Genomic DNA, 23,819 nt, shown 5'->3' on the forward strand with positions numbered 1-23,819 from the left:
AGCACTGACCTCTGAATCAGAGGCAATATTGGTAACTTCCAGACCTCTCAGCACCAAGACATCAAAAAGGACTTGGAAAGTCAGCAGAAAAGGTCAGGGTGGGAGCCCCAGCACAATTCCAGTACAAGCTATGCTGGCTCCGACCCTGGTCCCAGTGTTAGCAGTGGTACTGTTGGCTTCTAGACCTCTTCACCTAGAGACACTAGGGAAGCGCCACAGTCAGGATAACAAGATTTAGCAGCTTCTATATTAAAGGACCTGAGGGCTTAGAACATGATATTCCAGAGAGCAAAGGAGTTAGGAATACAACAAAAATCATGTACCCAGCAAAATTGATTATTTGCAGACATTGAATGAAAGATGATTTTCAAACATTCACGATGAAAAGACCAGCGATGAATGGACATTTTGATTCAGATGGTAATGAAAGAGAATCTGAGGTGGTGTCCACCAATTGGGAAAGAGATGAACAAGTTGTGGTATATAAATGTAACTGAACAATACTGTGTGGTAAGAAATGATGGAGGAGGATTCTGAGATTTTGGGAAGCCTTGTACAAACTGATGCAGAATAAAGTGAATATAATCAGGTGGAAAATTTATATAATGACAATAGAGTTGGAAAAAAAACTAAAAAAATTAGGAACTCTCTCATCAGTTCAATGACAAGCAACCTGCTTCCTCATAGGAAGATGATAAACTTTGGATTGAAAAATGAAACAAGTTTTCTTGGACATGGTTAATGAGAAAATTTGTTTTGACTATGTTTTGCATTAAGTTTTGTTTTTCTTCTAAATTATTGTACAGGAGGAGGTAGGAACATGAGAAGTTGTTTTTTTTGCTGAATGAAAAATAAAAGTGTCAATTGAAGCCAAAAGGTCAAGATGAATAAAGACTCAGAAAAGATGACTAGATTGGCAACCTTAAAAGGTAATTTTGAAAAAAGTTTGAGTTGAATGATGAGCTAAGAAGCCTTTATCATTTGATAAAGGTCTGAGGAGTGACATTATAAGAAATAAATGATATTTTTTGCTGAAAGAAGGTAAGAAAAACATAGCATGATAATTTGAAAGAATGGTAGGGCCTAAGGGATGTGATTAAAAAACCAAAACCAAAAACAAACCTAGGCATGTTTAAAGGTATTAGGAAACAAGCAAATAGATAGGGAAAAGAGATAATTGATAAGGCAATCTGTTGGAATATAGGATTAAAAACAAATGTATAGAGTTTGGCCTTGTCAAGGAGGTTCTCTGCATTATCAGAGATTGGAAAAAAGGAGAGAAACCAGGATGTCAAAGGATTCTGAGATGAAAAAAAGAAAGCCCATGATAAATAGCTTCAATTTTCTTAATAAAGTGTAAAAGTCTTGAGCAACTTCTTTAAGACTCTTATTTCCCCTTCTTCTATTTCTTGTCAGTTGTACTTGTACTTGTACTATCAGTTAAACTATAATCTATCTTCCCTAAAGTTGCCCTTGCATAAGTGATCAAGAATATATATATGGCACTCTATTATTCTACCTTTTTAAATACTTTTTCTCCTTCATGGTTTGGCTCAAGTCCTTTATCTTTTACTTCAGATCTCAGCTGAAAATATTCTCTCCTTCAAATCTTCCTTGGGATTCTGTCTGGTTCTCTACTTTGATTACATCATATTGTACTTTATATTATTATATAAGCATGTTATATCCCATGAGATATGGGAAGGTTACACAGCACAGTAGATAGAAGGTTAACTTTGGAGTCAAGAAGATCTATTTTTGATTCTTGTCTCTGACATACTAGATGCATGAACATGAGCATGTCACGTACTATATCAATTCTCTAGAAAACTTTAAATGCTAAGTTACAAGAACATCTTTTGAACTGCATTAACGCCACTTTAAAGATAGCTACTGATCTGTGTACTTAGAAATATGCATTTACTGATATAAACTAGAGATGAAGTAAAATCAAATAATTTTCATTTTATGAGCAGGACCAGGAGATCATTATATACTTCAACAACAATACTATATAATGACCAGTTCTGATGGACCTGGCCATCCTCAGCAACAAGATCAACCAAATCATTTCCAGTGGAGCCGTAATGAACTGAACCAGCTACGCCCAGAGAAAGAACTCTGGGAGATGACTAAAAACCATTACATTGAATTCCCAATCCCTATATTTATGCCCACCTGCATTTTTGATTTCCTTTACAAGGTAATTGTACAACATTTCAGAGTCTGATTCTTTTTATACAGCAAAATAACGTTTTGGTCATGTATACTTATTGTGTATCTAATTTATATTTTAATGTATTTAACATCTACTCGTCATCCTGCCATCTAAGGGAGGGGGTGGGGGGTAAGAGGTGAAAAATTGGAACAAGAGGTTTGGCAATTGTTAATGCTGTAAAGTTACCCATGCATATAACCTGTAAATAAAAGGCTATTAAATAAAAAATAATAATAATAATTTCATTTTAATTGCACTTCCCCATTAAATAGTGAGCTCCTTGAGGATATGAACTGTTCTTTGTTTTTTTGTATCCCCAACATATAGCAAAAGGCACATGGTGGGCATTTAACAGACATTTTGCTAACTAATTATTAGCATAGCATAATATTATGCTATTTTCTCCCTGTAATTGATAGATTTTTACTAATTCATTTATAATGTCATGTTGCTATTTTTTTTTAATATCCGATATTTTTTAAAAAAACAACTGTACAAATTTGTAAATTGGCTAGCCAAAGTCAGAGGCTAACTATGACTATGAATGGAGGAAAAACCAACTGGTCCATAAGTCCCCATCAGTACACTGTTCTAATTGAGCTAACTGGTTCTAAATGTTCAACTATAAGGTCAGAAACCCCAGTATAGAGAACATGGTTTTAGGTTAGATGATATAATGTATAGTGACAGCTAAACTACAGTCAATAATTTAAATTGTAGTTTTTATAAATTTTCTTATATGACAGATGTTTCAAAACTATCATAGGCAGGACTCCATTAATATTATCAACTTTAGAAATACTAAAAAAAATACTGGAAAAGGAGGACAGAAATATAATGCATAGTTGAAATCCATATAGTACTCCAATGTTCAACTTTACTAAGTACTCTACCAAAATGGTTTATCAAGAAAGAAAACTGTCTCATTTGGGGTTCACTTTTATCTTTCAGACTCACAAAATTATGTACTAATTACCAGATGAAACTGTTGAAAGCACAGGAGAAGGGAGGGAAAATAATCATTGTTAATATATACTTAAGTTAATTTTAATTGTGAAACTGTGATGTGCTTTGAATTAATCTTCACTGTCTCAAATTCCATGTAGAACAATGACTGGATACAGATTCGTCTTATCAGATAATTGGTTTATAATCACTGTCAATAAATGTTGTCTTAAAAAAAAGAATATTAGTAAATAGCTAAAATAAACACATTCTAAAAAATAATTGATTAGAGGGATCAAATTTATTTTTATGTTTAAGTAAAAGTATGTTAAAAAATTTAACTTACATTGCTAACCACAGACTTTTCGTCATCTGAGCATGCCTGGTAAAGGGTTCTGAGCACTATTTCTAAGTGCTGTGTAATATGATCTTCTGCATGGAGTAACAAGACAGCCAGAAGCTGAGCTGATTTTACTCTATTTCCCACAACCCAGTCTGTTATATCATTACAGATGGCTGGGAGAATTTTGGAGAGGTTTCTGAAAACAAGTTCTCGACATCCCAATCCTGGGCGAATCACTGGAGGAAAAAAGAAAACAAAACAAAAAAACAAAAAAACCCTGTAATTAAAAAAACTTTGTTCACAAACTAAATTCAGGGAAAACAATACAATAGTTTTTTAAGATTTACAATATAGGAAATAAGATTTATAGGCAATGCCACTTCTTCTTTAATCATCTTATGCTAAAATCTAGTATAGTGCCTGGAACACAGCAAATGCTTGTTGTCTGATATTTGTTGCTTCTCAATAAAGAAAAATCACAACTTTTAGAAACATGGATAGTGAGTACTTGAACAGGATAATTAAAAACTAATGGAAATGATGAAAACAAGAAAAATTCTGTCTTAACTTGTATGTCCTCATTAATGGGTTTCCTTATAATTATGTATGACCAATTCAAAAGGACAAATTTTGCTTTAAGAGGAATATATGCAATTTTTTCCTGATGATTTTAAGTAAGATTATAAAGATATATTAATTAATATGGTGCTGAACATACAAGTTGCCTTTCAATGTCATAAAAAACCAAGCATTTTTTTTAAATGGTAACTATAACAATAAACCATTAACTTTTAAGGAGCATGTTCTCTTAAAAAGCAACATTTCCTAATGATTTCCCCCTTCCTACTTTTACTATTTATTCTTACAATAATGTAATTTCTTTGGAATGACATATTTTATTTATTGTTTAAATAAATTTATTGCCATTTTTTAATCCACTATTTGCCTTTGCCCAACAAGAAGTATCAACCTGTGCTTAGATAACAAAAGACAGCAGATTGAATTTTTTAAAAAAAAGTTTACAAGTGATTTTTTTTTGAAAACCAATTTGACTCGATGTAACCTATTTCATTTCTCTATCTGTCCCAAACTATCTTATGTAAATGTCTGTACACACATACAGATACTCACACATATAATTTTTTAAGTTATTAAAGCTTTTTACTTTCAAAAGAGCACGAATAATTTTTCAACATTGACTCTTGCAGAACCTCGGGCTCCAAATTTCCTCCCCTCCCCCCCTTTCTTCTAGGGACCAATAATGCAATATATGTTAAACATGTTAAAAATATGTTAAATCCGATATATGTATATATATATTTATGTGATTTTCTTGCTACACAAGAAAAATCAGATCAAAAGGAAAAAAACTGATAATGAACAATATGCAAGCAAAATAACAAAAAGAGTGAAAATGCTATACTGTCACACATATCTTAAATATAGTTTTGGAACTACAAAATCTATATAAGAAACTTAAAAATTCTCTATACTAAATCATGGTCCAATTTTAATTTGCAGAAGAAAACCATTTAGAACTATAAAAAAGTAACAACAAATGGCAAAAGACCATTAAAAAAAACCTTTCTACAAAGATAAATATGGAGTGGAATCCTATGTGACCACAGGCATAAATTTATAAAGGATTCTTTTAGACCCCTCCCTTTCAATAGTTCCTTCATTTCAGATGTTTAAATTCAGACATTTTACCCCTCTAGCTACCTACTGTCAAAATTGTTTTTCTTTCTACAATAAACTGTCTGCACCTGTATCCTAAGGCAATGATTGTTGTTGCTCAATGGAAAGTCATTCAATTGTTCTGTAGGCAGTGAACATTCATCAGTCTTCACTTTTCTAGTGACCTGTTATGGCTGTCATTAGGAGATCAAAGCACAAGGTGGTTGCGCTGTTCAGTTCATTAGTTTTCAAGTAGGAAAAGATAGGGAGGCAAAATCTTTTGGGGTCCATTATATAAAGAAGAGGAACTGAATTTATTTCAGTTTTAGAGAGAATAAGACTATTGTTCTCTTTTTTTAAATTATGGGAAAAGAACCTTAAGTTCAGGCCTTTTCATTATTACATAGTAGCTTTAAAAAAAAGTCGGATGCAATTTGGCAGGAAAGGTAAACAATATGAATCTACCCTCAGGTCTAAAGCAATTATTAACTTCTTGGGACTATAGTCCAAAACTACCAGGTCAGGTGCCCAGAAAGCTCAGCAATCACCTATTAATCTTTTCTTTGAAAACATAATTGCAGTACTTTAGCAAGCAAAATGCATTTTAAAAAAAAAAAGGCAATTTAAGGAGGCAAAAGTCGGCAAAATTGTACAAAGGGAACAATGGTACTGGTTAAGCTTTTAAGGAATACAATTGACAATTACATTAAAAGATTTATTCAACCTTAAGTAACGAGATAAGAGTGATGCAAATATTTATAAAGTTAACACCTATGGTTTATTTTTGCTACAGAATCAAAATAAAATGGTTAACAGCTTAACTTCTAAAAGTGTATGATAAGTAGGAGAAATAATTGATGTTACAAAGGCAATGCTTGACACAAAACATAATTGAGGCTCAAAGTTGAAAAAATGGGATATTCAAAAGGGAACCAAAGAGTGTCACGTCAACGTTCATCTCTTAACTATAAACTAAAACCTAATATAGGTGGGAGAAGAAAACAATGTTAATAAGCAATAAAATGGTATTACCTCTCAGTCCTGAAGATCAAAATTCAAATTTTGGCTCAAGACAAAAGCAAAAATGAATTTACTTTTCTATTCCTAGTCCCTGCTTTTTCTCATCACAAAATGACCACAAATTTTGATTAAAAATTATAAAGAATTGTGAGACAATCTCTTTTCCTCCCCAACTTAATGATAGTGGAATCTCAGAATCAAAGTTAATAATTTAAGACATTAATACTTCCAACTAAGTAGAAACTCATGGTTGCTAAACTGAATTGAACATTATAGAAACTCAAAATCATAGTCATTCCTCTAAAATGACTCAGTGTACCTTTGGGAGAATGGCTTCCCCATGCTTCAATTTCTTTACTATACAATAGGGACAATAAATGCATAGAGATATAATTAACAACTGTAAAATCAAAAATACAAGAGATTATCAAAAATATGTCTAAAAATTCTTCCAAAATATGTTGTATACAAATATCTAAATAAGGTCAATCAAATCATTATACATCTTCAATATAACAATAATATAGTATAACTAAAAACCATCTTAACAGCTAGATGGTCCCATAGTGCACAGAGTGCCAGGCCTGAAATCAGGAAGACCTGAATTCAAATGGTGTTAAGGACCACACCAAATTGCGCAAGTCCAGCTGTGAATTATAATACACTTGAAGGAACTGCAAATCAACCTTTACAGACAGCAGATACTGCTTGTGGATTGGGAATAAAATCGAGGCAAGAGGGAAGAGGAGAGAGGTTAGAGAATGCAATTGCCTTTCACTCTCCTTGTATAATTATCCTCCTCTTACGTGAAAGGATCTATTCTGCTGGTCAGAATTAGATCCCCAGCAGGTACTAGCAGGGGGCTTCCATAATCAAATGGAACCTCAGATACCCACTAATTGTGTGACTCTGAGCAGACAGATCACTTGTTGCCTCAGTTTCCTCATTGGTAAAATGAGCTAGAGCAGGAAACAAAAAACCACTCCAGTATCTTTGCCAAGACAATCTCAAATGGGGTCACCAAGAGTTGGAGACAATTGAATAACCACAAAAACTACCTTAAAGTCTTTTATGAAACTTGCTACAATATCATTTGGTCAAACAACCACTTACAACATTGTTTTTAATGGAACTGACTCTCTTTTACTCCTCTTTCTATCCCATTTCATACCTTTTCACTTAATATTTTAAGACAATATAATACAGGACATCCCTACTATATAAAAGACTTCTTTATGTCAAACACTTTAGTGGAATAATTGTTCTGTTATTTAATTTCATGACTGATAAAATTTTTCTTCTTATAGACAACTAGTATTTTTCAGATAAGTTGCAACTTTATTTTATTTTTTTTTAATTATAGCTTTTTATTTACAAAATATATGCATGGGCAATTTTTCAATATTGACCCTTGCAAAACCCTCTGTTCCAACTTTTCCCTTCTTTCCCCACACCTTCCCCTAGATGGCAGGTAGTCCAATACATGTATACTTATTTATACAGTTATCTTGCTACACAAGAAAAATTGGAATCTAAAATGGGAAAAAAAAACCCTGAGAAGGAAAACAAAAATGCAAGCACACAATAACAGAAAGAGTGGAAAGGCTATGTTGTGGTCCATACTCATTTCCCATAGTTCTCTCTCTGGGTGTGGCTGATTCTCTTCTACTGAACAATTTGAACTGGTTTGAATTATCTCACTGTTAAAGAGAGCCACATCCCTCAGAGTTGATCATTGTATAATCTTGTTGCCATGCATAATAATCTCCTGGTTCTGCTTATTTCACTTAGCATCAGTTCATGTAAGTCTCTCCAGGCCTCTCTGAAATCATCCTGCTGGTCATTTCTTACAGAACAATAATATTCCATAAAATTCATATCCCACAGTTTATTCAGCCATTCTCCAACTGATGGGCATCCATTCAATTTCCAGTTTCTAGCCACTACAAAGAAGGCTGCCACAAATATTTTTGCATATGTGGGTTCCTTTCCCTTCTTTAACATCTCTTTGGGATATAAGCCCAGTAGAAACACGGCTGAGTCAAAGGGTATGTACAGTTTGATATAAATTGCAACTTTACTACAGTTATCCAAACAACTAGTATTTATTCACACCTATTATGTACATACCACCTCAGCTGCACTAAAAAATATTACATATTCTGATCATTTACTGTAGTTTTATAATGTCACGTTCTCAAGAAATGTTTACTTTCCAAATACTTTGTTATTTTATTAGTGTCATGCTGAGGTGTTGGAATCTTTACAAAGTGTTAAGACATTGGAGTTAATTTAATCTTAGAAAGAATTATTTTGGGCCAGAACTTGAAACAAGATACTAAATGGACCGGATTGAACAATGCTTGTGTTCACACCTTTAGAGAGCTCAAGTATCTAAGTACTCAATGGAGTTCACATGAGAGTTCAGGGCTAGTATGAGAGCTGAATTCACACCTCCCTTAGGACCAGAGAGCACTCTGGGAGATAACCCAGAATCCCTCTCCCTCCAGAAGGCGGAGTTAACCTTTGGGAGATCACATAAATGAAGGAAGTTCTTGGAGCTAGGAGAATTTGTCTGGAACATCAACAGGGCTCTGAGACAAGAACACTCTGGAAGAAAAGACTACTCGCCACAGACTGGAGTTTGAGAAGCCACAAGTCGGAGCTGGCTGGAGGCTGAAGAAAGCAGAGGCAGAAGCCAAGGACAAAGCTACAAGATCTCTTGGAGCCAGGCAGAGAGATAGGCCTCAACTAACCGGGCTATTTTGTAAGGAGAAATAAACGTTTGCATTTTTAGCAGGGGGCTGCGATTTCGAAGTAATTATTTATTGCAACTGAGACTAAGGCTGCCTTCCCAGGAAAACCACCACACTGAGGAATACCAACATTACAATTCAATTTAGTAATGTTTAAAGTTGAAGGCTATTAAGACTCAGTTTTGTATGTAAAGATGAGATTCTTTAACTTTTAACATGATTCTTGCAGTTTTCTTTCTCCTTGAGATGGCAACTAATCATTAGAAATCAGTAATAGTATGAGACACACAGGTCCCTGAACACTGAAATCAATTATTTTCTTAAACACTGTTCAACATTGTTATGGACTGAAGCACTGTCTAAGATGAATAACTTTAAAAATATATATTGTTCCTACATATGAGATCTTTTCATAGTCACAAACATTAACAAGTGGGCAGAAGAGTAAGAATTTAAAGGAAGTGCATAAAAGATTCCAAAGCAAGGGCACATGAATAAACATCTTAAGAGTGACCCAGCAACAGGAAATCATTTGAAGTCAAGTTAGGGATGGGATACAGCCTTTTTATCCCTTTCTTCATTAATAGTTCCAATCTCCCTCATTGACCAAGACTCAAAAGCAGTCAAGAGCACTTGGCAGTCTATTTAAAACTCCAATCTGACACTCCTTTACTTTCTGCAGTTTAAGATATATCACACTTTGTGTTCAAAACTTCCTCTTTTCCAAAGATGAAATTAATATACATCCAAAAAGTGATGGTAGTCTGGGCTGTCAATAACATTACAGATATTCATTAAAAGGAGATTCTCCTTGTATTCCAAAGAGAGTAAAAGTAACAATTTGATTCTATTCTCTTACATGAAATAGACCTGGTAGGTCACTCATCATTATGAAGAAGTGCTTCCTTTTTCACTCAAGCATTGGAAAGGAAAGCAATTTTAACAGAAAAATAATTTCAAAGGACATCTCCGGAATTCACTGTCACAATACAATCTTACTGCTGGGGATTCCTGAATGTGATCGTCAGATTCATGTCAAGCGTGAACTTGCTCTTTTGCAGGGTAAGAGCATTTTGCTCTGGTAAATAGCTGTCTTGAAGACTATAAATGACCCTCTTCCAATCGTTGCAAGGGCTCATTGTGGCTTTAATGCTTCAAAGATAACAGTATAGTATAAAATAAAAAACTTGCAGAATTAAGGAGCTATCTAGAAACAATATGTTCAACAGATTTGGTTGTGCTTTTTACCTTTCCTTTTCTATAAAAATAACTAAAATTACAATTCTAACACTGTCTAAACTTCTAAGTCTGGGCATACCTTCTATACCTTCATTTGAAAGGCTATTAATTACATATGAGCACAATGTTTTGAAATAGTGACTTAAGGTTCATTTCCATAAGGTTCAATATAGATTTGAATATTGTAAAGAAACTGTAAAGAACAAGTCACAAAAAAGATTTTTAAATGCAGATTTATAGCCTAAGAACAGAAAATTAATTCCAGGAAAAAAATGTTGAAAATCTAATAAAGTTTAGATTTTGTAAATACAAAAGCAAAGGTTCCCAAGCACTGAAATCACAACCCTCCCTCCATTTCCCCTACCCCCTTTTAAAACATAACTTAACATTGTCGTGGCTAGAAGCATTTCACAATAGGTGATTTCATTTTTGAATTGCTCATACAAAAAGATAGAGAGACAGGATGTTGTACAAAACTAAATTAACTCAATTCAACTATGAAGTCATGGTTGGAATAAATATACTGCTGCAAGAAAATGTTAGTCCTAATTACATCCATATAACTAATTTTAATGGTTATAAACATTACTTCTGTTTCCAACAGTTTTTACTTCATGCTCTGACTGGAAGAACTTATATTCCTGTCAGACTCTGAAAGGAGCATCAAACAAAATTAATTTTTTTAGTTTATTCTAGACTGGTTTGTTTCACTGGGGAAATAAATTTTTTCTTTTAAAAATATTTATCTGTTAATGACAATTGCCTCAAAAAAAAAAATCTGCATTCCTGCTGACAAAAAGGCATGGAACCCTCCTTACTAAGTACTTAATAGATTTCCTTTTTTATAAGCTAAGTAGCATCAGGGCAGCTTGGTAACAAGTGTATAGAATCCTGGAATCAGAAAGATCTGAATTCAAATGTGAGTTCAACCACTTAGGTATGTGATCCTGGTAAGTCACTGAACTCTATTTGCCCTATTTTCTCATCTGTAAAATAAGCTGAAAAAGGAAATGGCAAACCATTTTCTTTACCAAGAAACCCTAAATCAGATCACAAAAAGTCAAATGTGACTGAAAGGACTGACTAACAACAGATCATTAGAGCTGAGAGGGATCATAAAGATCTTTAAATTCAAGCACTGCTGAACTCATGATAAGCACTCACTTTCCCAATTGTGGATTAGAAACAACATAGCAGCTCACAACCCTTTTATTGCTAAAAAGTTCTGACTTCTTTAAGCCTAGAAGCTTAAAAACCCAAATCAAAAAACATCATGGTTACTCCTTCACAAGATATGCCCTTCAACCTTTTTTGTGGCAGCCCCTTTTCATAGTGGCTAGAAAATGGAAACTGAATGGATGCCCATCAATTGGAGAATGGCTCATCATGGCATATGAATGTTATGGAATATTATTGTTCTGTAAGACATGACCAGCAGGATGATTTCAGAGAGTGCTGGAGAGACTTACATGAACTGATGCTGAGTGAAATGAGCAGAACCAGATCATTGTACATGGAAACAACAAGACTATATATGATGATCAATTGTGATGGATGTGGCTCTCTTCAAAAATGAATTGATTCAGGCCAGTTCCAATTGTTCCATAATGAAGAGAGCCATCTACACCCAGGGAGAGGACTATGGGAACTAAGTGTGACCACAATATAGCATTTTCACTCCTTCTGTTGTTGTTTGCGTGCATATTTGTTTTCCTTCTCAGGTTTTGTTTTGTTTTTTCCTTTCTAGATCTGATTTTTCTTGTGCAGCAAGATAAGTATGCATATGTATACATATATTGGATTTAGCATATATTTTAACACGTATTGGATACCTGCCATCTAAGGGAAAGGGGAAATTAGGGAAAAATTTGGAACAGAATTCACATGATAGGATGGAGAACTAGGAGTTCTAGAAAGACATCTGAAATCCCACAAGTAGAGAGGAAGGGGAAAACCACAAAGAGAAGGAATAAGCATTGTTGACTGCTGTGTACTAGGTACTGTGCAAAGTGTTGAAAAATTACCCATGTATGTTTTGTAAATAAAAAGCTATTAATTAAAAAAAAATTAAAAAAAAAGAAGTAATAAGATCAGACAGAAAACTCTGGGACAAACCTTTGAACTGCAGAAAGCCATTTGATTTGAAATAGACATTGTATAGCAATATAAGCTATGCTACAAAAAAACTGATCCAATCCAATTACCTCAATTTTTATGTATCTGATTTATCCCAATACCCATATTTATATATGGCAAGTAAGGACAGTTATTTGCATCCAGGGCCTACTTAGCATAGTATCTTTATTGCAGAAGATGCTCAAGTATTTGTTGAATGGTGTAATAAGAGTATAAAGATAAACTACAGTATTAAGAATCTGTAAAAAGGTGTTACATACAAAACCAGTATATTCTACAAAGAATTTATAAAGTTTAAAATCATCTAACAATATTCAAAACCAAGATAATTCTGTCACATTATATGTCCTAAATGTCTACTATGCCAGTGTTAAACAGCACAAATGTTAATTTTTAAATACCAATTAAGAGAAAAAAAATCACTCAGGTTTGAAGGGAGGAAAACGTCTTCAAAAAGTCCCATAGAAAAGAGAAAATAATAATTTTTGTGTTTCAGAGGCAGTTGGAGTTAAGTAACTTGAACAGGGTCACACAATTCGTATTAAGTGTCTGAGGCCATATTTGAACTCAGGTCTTCTTGACTCCAGGGTTGCTGTCCTTTCCACTACACATTTAGCTGTCCCGGAAATAAATTTCTTTTTTGTTGTTGTTGTTGTAAGGCATTGGAATCAAGAGACTTGCCCAAGATCATACAGATAGGAAATGTTTTTTAAGTGTCTGAGCTTGGATTTAAACTCGGATCCTCCTGATTCTAGGGCTGCTGCCTTATTCACTGCACCATCTAGCTGCTCCAGAAATAATTTTTAAAATAAACCTAAGTATTCTTTATATTTTTCTATGAATTTTAACTTTTTTCCCCCCAAGGAAAGAATTCCTTTTCAAATTTGTTTTGTCAATCAGGATAAAAAAATTACTGCTTCTAATTTTCTTAACTTCTGTTTCTTCCTTTACCAAAGATCCATTCTAATATCTTATTAGTACCCTGAGGTTCAAAAAAAGATTATGCCACAGAAGCTTAAACTATAGTAAGTTTTAAATACAGATTGGTGGATGACTTTACATGTCTATAATCCATGGACAAATCTATCCAATTTTGGAGAAAATAACCATTAGGTTGGGTAATGAAATTTAAGGCCAGAATTAATTTGAAAAAGTAACTCAAACAGAGAGAGATTGCTATCTGCATTGATGGGAGGAGTATCGATATAAATGAAATCACTGATCCTTGAAATATTAAAACTACAACTCTGATTCATGCCTTTTAAAACATGCATATTTATTTTACACTAGATTTATTGCTCTTTATAAATATTGGATACTGAGCTATGTGTATAAGATATAATCATTGAAAAGGAAAAAAATTCATTATTTGATGTAATGATTCTGATGAGGAATATCTCAATTTGATAATCTATCATCAAACATTATACAAAAGACAGTAATTTATTGCAATGCTGTATTTCATAGGTTAGCAACATTGTCCTTGAGCTTTAAAATAATTTAACATCAAAGACTCAAGCATGAGAAGTGCTACAGTAATAGATTGTAAATTTCCCACACATTTACTATATACTTGTTTGATTCAGGTTATAGTATGTACTTTTTTTCCCTTTGCCAATGCATATGATATTATTTTAAGAAACAAAATATTTAGTTACAATGAAAAAGTAAATAAAATATTTTCATAATCTGTTAACGGGCCAAAAAATTCATGAGAGAAATAGGAAATTGATTTTAATGTCAACTCAAAGACACAGGAATATCATTAAATATAAGATTACTATCTGACTTGTGGTTTAAGAGTCATCTTCATATAGATATCTACTGTAAATATTTTCCTAACACCTAAGTCAAGAAATATAAAAGAAGATAGAATTAGGAATTCCCAAGAAATTTGCTGTAAAGAATAATTTGTGTGTCCAACATCTAATCATATTCATATTACTTGAACCATAACTGCCATGTCTAAAACAAAAAATGAAGACATTTAAGACTGATTTGAGAGGCAGTGTCCTAGGATTTCTTTAGCAGAGATTATTTTTCTCCTTAACTTCAATTTGGTGGTTATATTGTCTCTTCTCAAATACTATGAAAATCTATTTGGCTGATACATGTTATACCCATTTCTATACGAGAGTAAGATTTTCAATTTAACAAAAGAAAGAACAATTCTTTTTAAGACACAGATAGATACATAATGTTGCTTTCCAAATTAAATTCAGACAGTTATATAATTCTAGGAACTGAAGGACTTTCCTTTAACCTCAGAATCCCTTTCCTGAACAATTGTTCTCTTGTCTAACCCATTATTTAGACAGTTAGGCGGAGCAGTAACTAGAAAGCTGAGCCTGGTATATGGAAGATCTGAGGCCAAATCCAGCCTCAGATACTGTGTGTCAGGAGAAGTCACTTAAACTCCATTTGTCTCAGTTTCCTCATCTGTAAAATAGTGATAAGAAAAACAATTACCCTGAAAAGTTGTTATGAGGGTCAAATGAGATAATACTTGTAAAATGTTTAGTGTACTGCCTGGTACACAGTAGACACAACATAAATATTTACTGCCTTCCTCTACTTGTCATCCTATGAAGATCACTATTAATTTTGGATTGCCTTTTGGAAATTTGGCTAATTACTATTTCATAATATTTACCTCCTTTAGGGTAATGGAATGGTGGAGGAGAAGCAAAATCAAGCTTATCCTTCAGATCATCTTCATTTTCTTTTTGCCACTGTAGACCTATCTTCTCCCAGAGGCTGACAGCCAATTCCCTACAAAATAAACAGAAAAAAAAAATTTTTTAAATGCCAACTACACATTCATGATAGGAAAGAGTTGCGTTGGAAGATATGAAAATCAATTCTTATTGATTTAAACTGAATCTGTATGAATGAATGTTATTTGGATAGTTTGTATTTATCTGATTTAGAAATAAAACTGTAAGCTTTCTCAAAACATTGAAAGAAAACAATTTGAACTTTTGAATTTTTGACCACAGTTGAGTGAAAATCTAAGAACTGATTTCTTGTAATATGTGTAAACACATATTTGCCTGATATTTTGACAATAAATCTTGAAAGAATGAAGTTAAAGAAAATTTATATTCTACCTAATTTCTAACAATCGAAATCCAATGAACCAGTTGGAGGCTCTTATAAGTGAACCTGAAGTAAAGGCATATTTATAAAATAATTTTTAAAGTAGAAAATAAAATAGAAGTTTTAAAAATATATATTATACATAATATATAATAAGATACATATTACATATAATAATATGCTATATATAGCTCATATAAAAAATACTATATATAAATTATATAAACTGCAATATATAAAACATAACTATACCACTAAAACTACTATATATATATATATATATATATAAAGAGAGAGAGTATTTTAGAGATATAGTTATATTTTATATTCAATACTATCATGGTATGGAAATGATCTTGAATTCTTAAAAACTAAGCCAGTGCAAGTCCAGGGGAGATACCCACTGAGCTGCAAAATTTTACAATTTTTAAGAAAGAAACAGCCAAACTCCAGGAAAAAATATCATACCCAATAGCAAAAATTACTTATATTAAGAATTTTATAGGTTGTTTCACATTTACATCAAGAAAGCATACTGAAAATAAGGTCATTTCATATTTCTTTCCTCATTCTTGAACATGTATTACATACAAAAGCATGTAATACTGCATATCCTGACTGATTTGATAGCTAATTTTTCTTTCTCTTTTATTCCAGGGGATTGCTGTGGGCTGATGGGTGGGAAGGGGTAGCATGGAAAGGGAAGTAAAGAGGGGAGCACAGAACAGGAATAAATTGTTTTTAATTAAGAAAAAGGGTATTTTTACATTAAACATCAATATTATATTCTGCTTACGTGACTTCAGGGATTTCATCATCAAAGCTGCTCAATAACAAAGGAATTAGCTTATGAAAGAATGAATATCTGTCTCTCAAATGTAACAGCCAGTTTCCAACAACAGAAGTCACAGCATGTCGAACCTATTTATAAAAGAAAATAAGTTTTATTATTTTGCAGAAAGAATGCACAAAGTAAATTTTATACTATTATTTTTAAAATCTTCAGTCACTCCCTTACAATCCCTCCCAACAGTCCTGAATGTGAATTGTAGCCTCAATTAATACACAGATACACTAATGTGAATGCCCTAAAATGTAGTACTAGGCAAAGATAGACCTCCCTCCCATGTAAGGATTTCTGGTTCTATAATCATATTCATAGTTCTTCTACTTTTCATGTGGTCAGTTCTCAATTAAAAAAAAAAAGAAATTAAGCTAAGTAAACAGCTTTGCTTCTTGATCATCTGTCAACATGAACTGTACTGTTTTCACCATGTATGCTAGAACCTATATCCCTTTTCAGATGATACATATCAAAACAGGTAACTGAATAGACTATTACATTTTCTGAAACACTGACTTACAGACACTGTGCTTCACAGGCTTCACTTCTTAATAGCATGTAAAATCCTGGTTTTAAATACTAGACCATTCTGAAGTATTAGTAAGTATAAACGTAATCCTAGGAGACCAAAGAAGTTAACTGTCCCTAGCTACCCTACTTTCTTTTTGGTAAAGAATTTGAATGTTTCTTGGGGTTTTTTAGATTTAAGCACAATCTAAACAATTAATTAGTAATTTTTTGTAATGAAGAAATAATCAACAAGCGTTTTATCCAGGGCTTACTATATACTGAACGCTGGGGATACAAAGACAAAAATGAAGTCTTTGATTTCAAAGAGTTTACTTTCTAATGACAAAACAAATAGCTATCATGTTTTCCTAGTCTTTAGTAGTTTCAATAGCCAAATGCCTCCTAAAATAAGAAGTCATATAGTGAAAAAATAGAAACGATACAGGACTCTGTTTCTAATAATCTAATAATCAAAAACCTAAGGAAAAATGTTTCATACTGATCAAAATAACAAAAACAAACAAACAAAAAAAAAAAAACTAAAACCAAAAAGCATCAAAATTATCATTGCAGTGGAATCTTGATTCCACATGGTGAAACATGCCTTCTTCCTTAGTAGAAAGATAGCAAATTCTAGGAATAGAAAAAAGCATATAATAGTATACATTGTTTATATATTATTTTGTTTTATGTTATAGAACAAGCCCCTAAGTGGAGAGAGATTATTGAAAAGAAATAATTTTTTTTATTACTTAAGAAAACTTTTTTTAAAAAACATTTTTCTTAATAGAAAGAATGCATTATATCTAGATGAAAGCCAAAAGGAATCCAAAATGCCTCCAAGTACATTCTAAATCTATAATTATATAACCATTATAAAATTTACTTTTAATTTCATTTTTACATACAACAGTAGGCAGATCATAGAGATATAGTGATATTCAGAGCGATATAGTGATACAAATAGAACTGTTGGAACTGAATAGAACTAAAAGGCACTAACTTATATTCTCATTTATGACAACATTATTTAAAACACAATGCAAACATTAAGTTTAGTCAGTACTACTTGCTGATAATACTAGAAAGTCTGTCAGTCAAAGACTATATGCCAAAAAAAAAAAAAAATCCCAAATCCAACACAGGTAGTGCCAAAACATATGTAAGAATGTACAGTACCTTCATAAATATGACAGCAAAGGCATTCAGAAGAATAATTAGAAACTTATGCTGTGCCAATCTGGCAGGGTTTAAATATGTTTTTTAGGGTTTTATAATTTTAAAAAACCCTCCCTGAGGCCAATATTCAAGAATACTGAATAAACTTGCTAGAACAAGTCTTGGTGCTCTGCTTCTGCCTTTACTTTGATTGTGACATCTGGCACAGCTGTCCAGGTACAAGGCAGTCAGTACCTATACAATGGGCATTCAGATCTAGAAACAAGAAAGAATGGAACTATTTGTAAAAAGCAAATTTTAAATTTCTCACTTTATAAACTGAAAGCTAGGAAGAAAAAAAATAAAAAAGGTGGAAGGATGATTTTAGGTATTTGACCTCCCCTATCTCTCTTAATGAGAGCCTAGATAATTTTTTCTATCTATTTCTTGTCAGTGTGCTAAAGAATCTTACAATTTCAACTTAGTGAAAAGGTATTTATTCGATTTCTTTTTGCTTATATGATATAAATACTCTGCTTCCAGGTAACAGTTTTACTAAGTAGAAAACAATTTTTAAAATTTCAATTAAAAAAAATCAAAACTCAACTTACCAAAGTGGATCAAAACAGAAATCTATTTATCTTTCATGTTACTGACCAAATTTCCCCCAAATTTCAAGATGGGGTGAGGGACAGATACAAAAAAGTAAAAAGTCAATCTAAAAAGAATATTAATGATATATGTACATGAAAAGAAATTGTTATTTCAGGTCTTCTTTTTAGATAAAAGTCATTCTGAAAGAAAGAAGTCCTGGAAAACTAGAATTCTATTGTAACAGTATCAGTAAAATATTCAATTCCATGTCAACAAGGCTATTCTCATTCTGGCCAGCAGTCCATTATAACATTTTCTTTTGCTGACATGAATGGATATGGTAAATTCATAATTGATATACTCATCAAGTACATGTTTTTAAAATCATAAAATTAGGGTTAGAAGAGAGCCTGGGTCATCCAATCCAAAAGCTTCATTTCAGGGATGAGAGACTAAGGTTCTGAGAGGTCATATACCCTGTCCAAGGTCAAAGAGGAAGTAAGGAATAAGAACCAATCCTTTTTTTAAAGTGCCATCCTGTTTTGGTAAGGTATTTATACACAACCCCTCTATATGAATAATTTTAGAGCAGTTTGGGAAAGCAGTGGACAGAGAATTGGGCCTGGAGTCAGAAAGATTCAAGTTCAATCCAGCCTCAGACACTGGAGAAGAAGTGGGTCTCGGGGGAAGTCAGAGAATGTTGGCCTCAGTTTCCTTAACTAATAGCACCTGCCTTGCAGGATCTTTGAAAGGATCAAATGAGTTATCTGTTAAGAAATGTTTAGCATAGTTTTTGGCACATGGGAAGTGTTCTACAAATGCTTATTTCCTGTAATGGAACATTATTATTCTATAAGAAATGATGAGCAGGCTGATTTCAGAAAAGGCTGCAAAGATTTACACGAATTGATGTTAAGTGAGCAGAACCAAAACATTATATATGGTAATAAAAAGATGATGTGATGACCAACTGATAACTTGGCTCTTCTCGGTAATACATTGATCCAAGACAATTCCAATAGACCTGAGATAGAAAATAACATCCACATCCAGAGGAAGAAGTATGGAGACTGAATGTGGATCAAAGGAGAGTATTTTCATCCTTTTTCTTTCTCTTGCTTTTTCCTTTTTATTCTGATACAACATGGCTGGTAAAGAAATATATTTGGAATAATGGATTGCTTATTATCTTTTTTCAAGTTTTTTATTTTCAAAACATATGCATAAGCAAGATAAAGATATAAATATGTATATATTGGATTTAACATATTTTAATATACTTAAAACACATATTGGACTACTTGCCATCTAGGGAAAGAGGTGGGGGGAAGAAGGGGATAATTTGGAACAAAGGCTTTGCAAAGGTCAGTGTTGAAAAATTACCCATGTATATGTTTGCAAATAAAAAGCTTTAAAAAAAAAAAAAAGCAGAAACCCAAAAAACATACGCATAGATAGTTTATAACATTCACCCTTGCAAAACCTCGTGTTCCAAATTTTTTTCGCCCTCCCTTCTTCCCACCACCTCCCCTAGAAAGCAAATAAGCCAATATATGTGAAACGTGCAATTCTTCTATACATATTTCTACAACTATCATGCAGCACAGGAAAAATTAAATCAAAAAGGGAAAGAAAACAAAATGTACTGCTTACTGCCTTGGGGAAGGAGGAAAGGGGGAAAAATGGGCAACTCAAAATCTTTGAAAAAAATCTTTATATGTAGTTGGAGAAATTTTTAAAATAAAATATAAAAATAAAAAAAATTTTAAATGCTTATTCCTTTTCTTTCCCTTTAAAATGATCAATCACTTTAGTAGCTCTTCAGTTTGTGAACCTTGTGTTGCTTAGAGTCTAAACACTTTCCAACATCCCAATCAGTTCTCAGCAAAACCTCTTTATAAAAAGATTCATCAAATGTCAACAATAACCTACAAATTTGTCAAATGTAATTTTAAATTTCTTATAATGAATTCAAACAGACACAGAAAATTGGCAAAGGAGCTCCTGCCTTGTCATATGTTACTGCTTTGAAACTAGCAATAACTTTCTTTTTTTATGTTACACTTTCCCCTTCTTCCAAATATAGGTATTATTTCAAATGCAGTGAACACCTCAAGTATCTGCTTTAGATAAGCAATAATAAAAAAATATAAATTGTATCCCTTCATTATACAGAAACATTTCCATTTTCAGACTATTACAACATAACCACTTTGATATCCCTTGTGGTTTAGAAAGCAACCTTCTACCTAAAAGGAGATGCTCAACTATGACCATGACCATGACTACAATTGTGACCACAACTATGACCGCTACCATGACTACTACTTCCAAAAGTCTCAAAGCAGTTGCAGACTTTTAGGGCACATTAAACTCTTCTGTTCTTTATTCTCTCTGTCTCTTTTTTCCCCCCCAGCTTCACAATATGAGCAACCTCCCATTTATATGAGACCTAGCAGCAGTGGACTCAAATTAAGAGTTTGGGGTCTGACTCACTGTAGGGGGTTCTTCTTGAACCCCCTCAATCTCAAAGGATATGGGCTCAATATGAAACCCTGGCCACCAAGTATCCTCACTTTTTTCTTCATTGTATCACAACACCTCAAACTCTTCCTTCTGCTGGTATTGGAAATACATTCTGGCCCCAGAAGCAACACAGCATAATTATAGATTCAGATCTGAAAAGGGTCTTTTGTTGTTGTTCTGTCATGTCCTATTCTTTGTAACTTCTTTTGGAGTTTTCTTGGCAAAGTTACTGGAGTGGTTTTTGGTTTCCTTCTCCAACTCATTTTACAGGTGAGGAAATTGAGGTAAACAGAGGTAAAGGACTTTGCCCAGCTAATAAGTGTCAGAAGTCACATTTGAACTCAGGTCTTCCTGATATCAGTCTGGTACTCCATCTCTCCTATGCCACTTGACTGCTCAAAGGAGGACTTGGAGATTACCAAGTCCAACCCCTTGATTTTACATAACAGGAAACAAAGGTCTAGTTCACCAAAAAGTCACACAATTTTCAGTGGCATCAGTGAATTTGAACCCAATTCTTCCAGCTCATAAGTTAAGCACTCTAACCACTAAAATAAGCTGCTTCTAAGGAAGAGAGATACAGAACAACTGTCTGCCATACTCTCTAAAAGCCAAAGCCTGTACAATATTGTGCATCCTAGGGAATCACTCATTCCAGGACCAAACAGGCCCAATTCTATAATTTCCAAGCTCAGGCAAGATCATGTTAAGTAACTTAAAATGAAATATAATTTATAGAAAATGGCCTAATTAAAAACATTTTCATCATAATTTTAAAATAGAGGAACAGAGAGAAACTAGAAAAGTGAAGGGTGCCTTATTAAAAACAGAGTTCAGGAATCCCCTAATTTAGAAATGGTCCAGCTCAGGGAAAAACACAAAACATTCTTACTTGAAAGTAACTGAATTGAATTTTGGAAAGAACATGTGTGTGTGTGGATAATAACAGAAGCAGTACAATCAAGAAGAGGTAATTAAAATCTAAATGGTAGTATGAATTCCTAAAATCATAAATATTCATTCTTGTTGCTTTTATGGGTTTTATATCTCTACAACACCAGTAGTCTGGTTCTGTTGAAATAGAGAATCAAACAATTATGTTTTAAAAAGAAAGTTGTATATTTTACAGATATCTTATATTCAATTATTTCATCTTTCTGTATCTTGGCTGATAAAAAATTGGAGTGTTGGCCTTTTACTCTCTAATTAGCCTGTTCCAGGATTAGTGAGTCTTTCAAAATAAGCAACTGCTTCCAGGAAGTATGAATCTTTAATCTTAGAAAATGCAATAATGCCTTTGGCCACTTTTAACTACTGATCCAAACGTATTCCTATGGTCAAAACTGTTCCTTCCTTTCCAATTCTCGTGATTTAATCTCCTGGATCTTCAGAAGCAATATAGTTTTTACTTTTCTCTAACAAATTCTCTTTCCCAATACTTACTGAGGCTAATCCAAATCTTTTCCACTATTTTCAAGCTCTTTGTACATCTTTTCATCACACAATCTTCTCCAGAAGATTGCCCCAATCGATGAAAAATGTGGCGGGAGTTGAGCAAGATCTTTTCATTGCTTTTTTGAGAAAATAGAGATCATTTGCTGATCCCTTTCCCCCTTCTCATCTCAAAATTTCTTGCTATTATCTCCAACTTCTCTTACTCTAATGAACTTCTCCTTGTGAGTCAGTCAGTCAAAAAACACTTAATAAGGTGCCAGGCACGTGTTAAGAACTGGAGATACAAAGAAAGGTAAAAGACAGTTCCTATTCTCAAGAAGATTATAGTTTTAACAGGGAAGGCAACATATGACTATGTACAAATAAGATTTAAACAGGATGAATTGAAAATAATCAACAGAGGGAAGGCACTTCAGTATAATTAGAAGGATAGAGAAAGGTTTGTTGCAGAAAACTGGAATTTTAGCTGGGACTTTAAGGAAGCCAGGGAAGTCAAAACATGGAGATTATAAGAGAAAACATTCCTGGCATTAAGGACTGGGACAAAGTGAGTAGATAGAGTGATCTGTTTAAGAAACATCCAGGAAGCCAGCATTACTGGATCACAGAATACATGGGAAAGTGGGGGTGAGGGTAGAGAGTAAGGGGCAAGTTATTGAATACCTGATCTTGTTGATAGTGAGTCAGTGAAATTTACTAAGTTTGTGGTATAAAGTTATTAATTATTAATTGTATCTTATTTATTTTTGTTTCTCCCCCAGATATATGGATTTGTGGTAGTAAGAAAATATCTAATTTTTATTTAACAAATGAAAGAGTGAATAGGTCAGCTAACCCCTGCCCCAGACTTTGGCTTCCTCCTCTGTTAAATGGAGAGGTGAGAATTTAAGATATGTGTAAATATATAGAGACTAGCTATACATGGGATAAATATGGTTAAATAGAAAGTCATTTTCAATTCTATCCACTGTGAACTTATTAAATTACATAGAAGTATTATAAGGAGCAAATTCATTTAATTTTGACCACAAAATAAATTCAATTTTCTTCACATGCCTGTTAATCCTAGAGAATATAAATCAATATATAACAAATAAGCTTTAGTTTCATGAACTAGGTTATTTTCATATGTACTATTACACTAATCTCTTCTGGTAGAATCTACTATACCTTCCAGAATGTTCTTTCTATTTCTGTTTATCTCCTTTAATATCTATTCCAAAATAGATAATAGGAAGCAATGTCAGAAATTCTTATTTTTAGCATTTACATTATATAACTTGGTTTTCAGTAATAATA

General features: G+C 33.0%; 1 protein-coding gene across 1 annotated transcript in view; it reads right to left on the minus strand.

Annotated features, from left to right (window-relative positions):
- Positions 1–23,819, minus strand: part of DNAAF5 (dynein axonemal assembly factor 5) — a 62,516-nt gene that overhangs the window by 33,735 nt on the left and 4,962 nt on the right. Inside the window, exons 3-5 of the mRNA XM_031941555.1 lie at positions 16,230–16,354; positions 14,988–15,106; positions 3,510–3,742 (exon numbers count right to left, since the gene is read on the minus strand). Coding sequence (XP_031797415.1) covers positions 3,510–3,742; positions 14,988–15,106; positions 16,230–16,354 — 477 coding nt within the window. The remainder of the gene's footprint in view (positions 1–3,509; positions 3,743–14,987; positions 15,107–16,229; positions 16,355–23,819) is intronic.

This window comes from Sarcophilus harrisii, chromosome 1, assembly GCF_902635505.1.
Source record: "Sarcophilus harrisii chromosome 1, mSarHar1.11, whole genome shotgun sequence".
Taxonomy (NCBI): domain Eukaryota; kingdom Metazoa; phylum Chordata; class Mammalia; order Dasyuromorphia; family Dasyuridae; genus Sarcophilus; species Sarcophilus harrisii.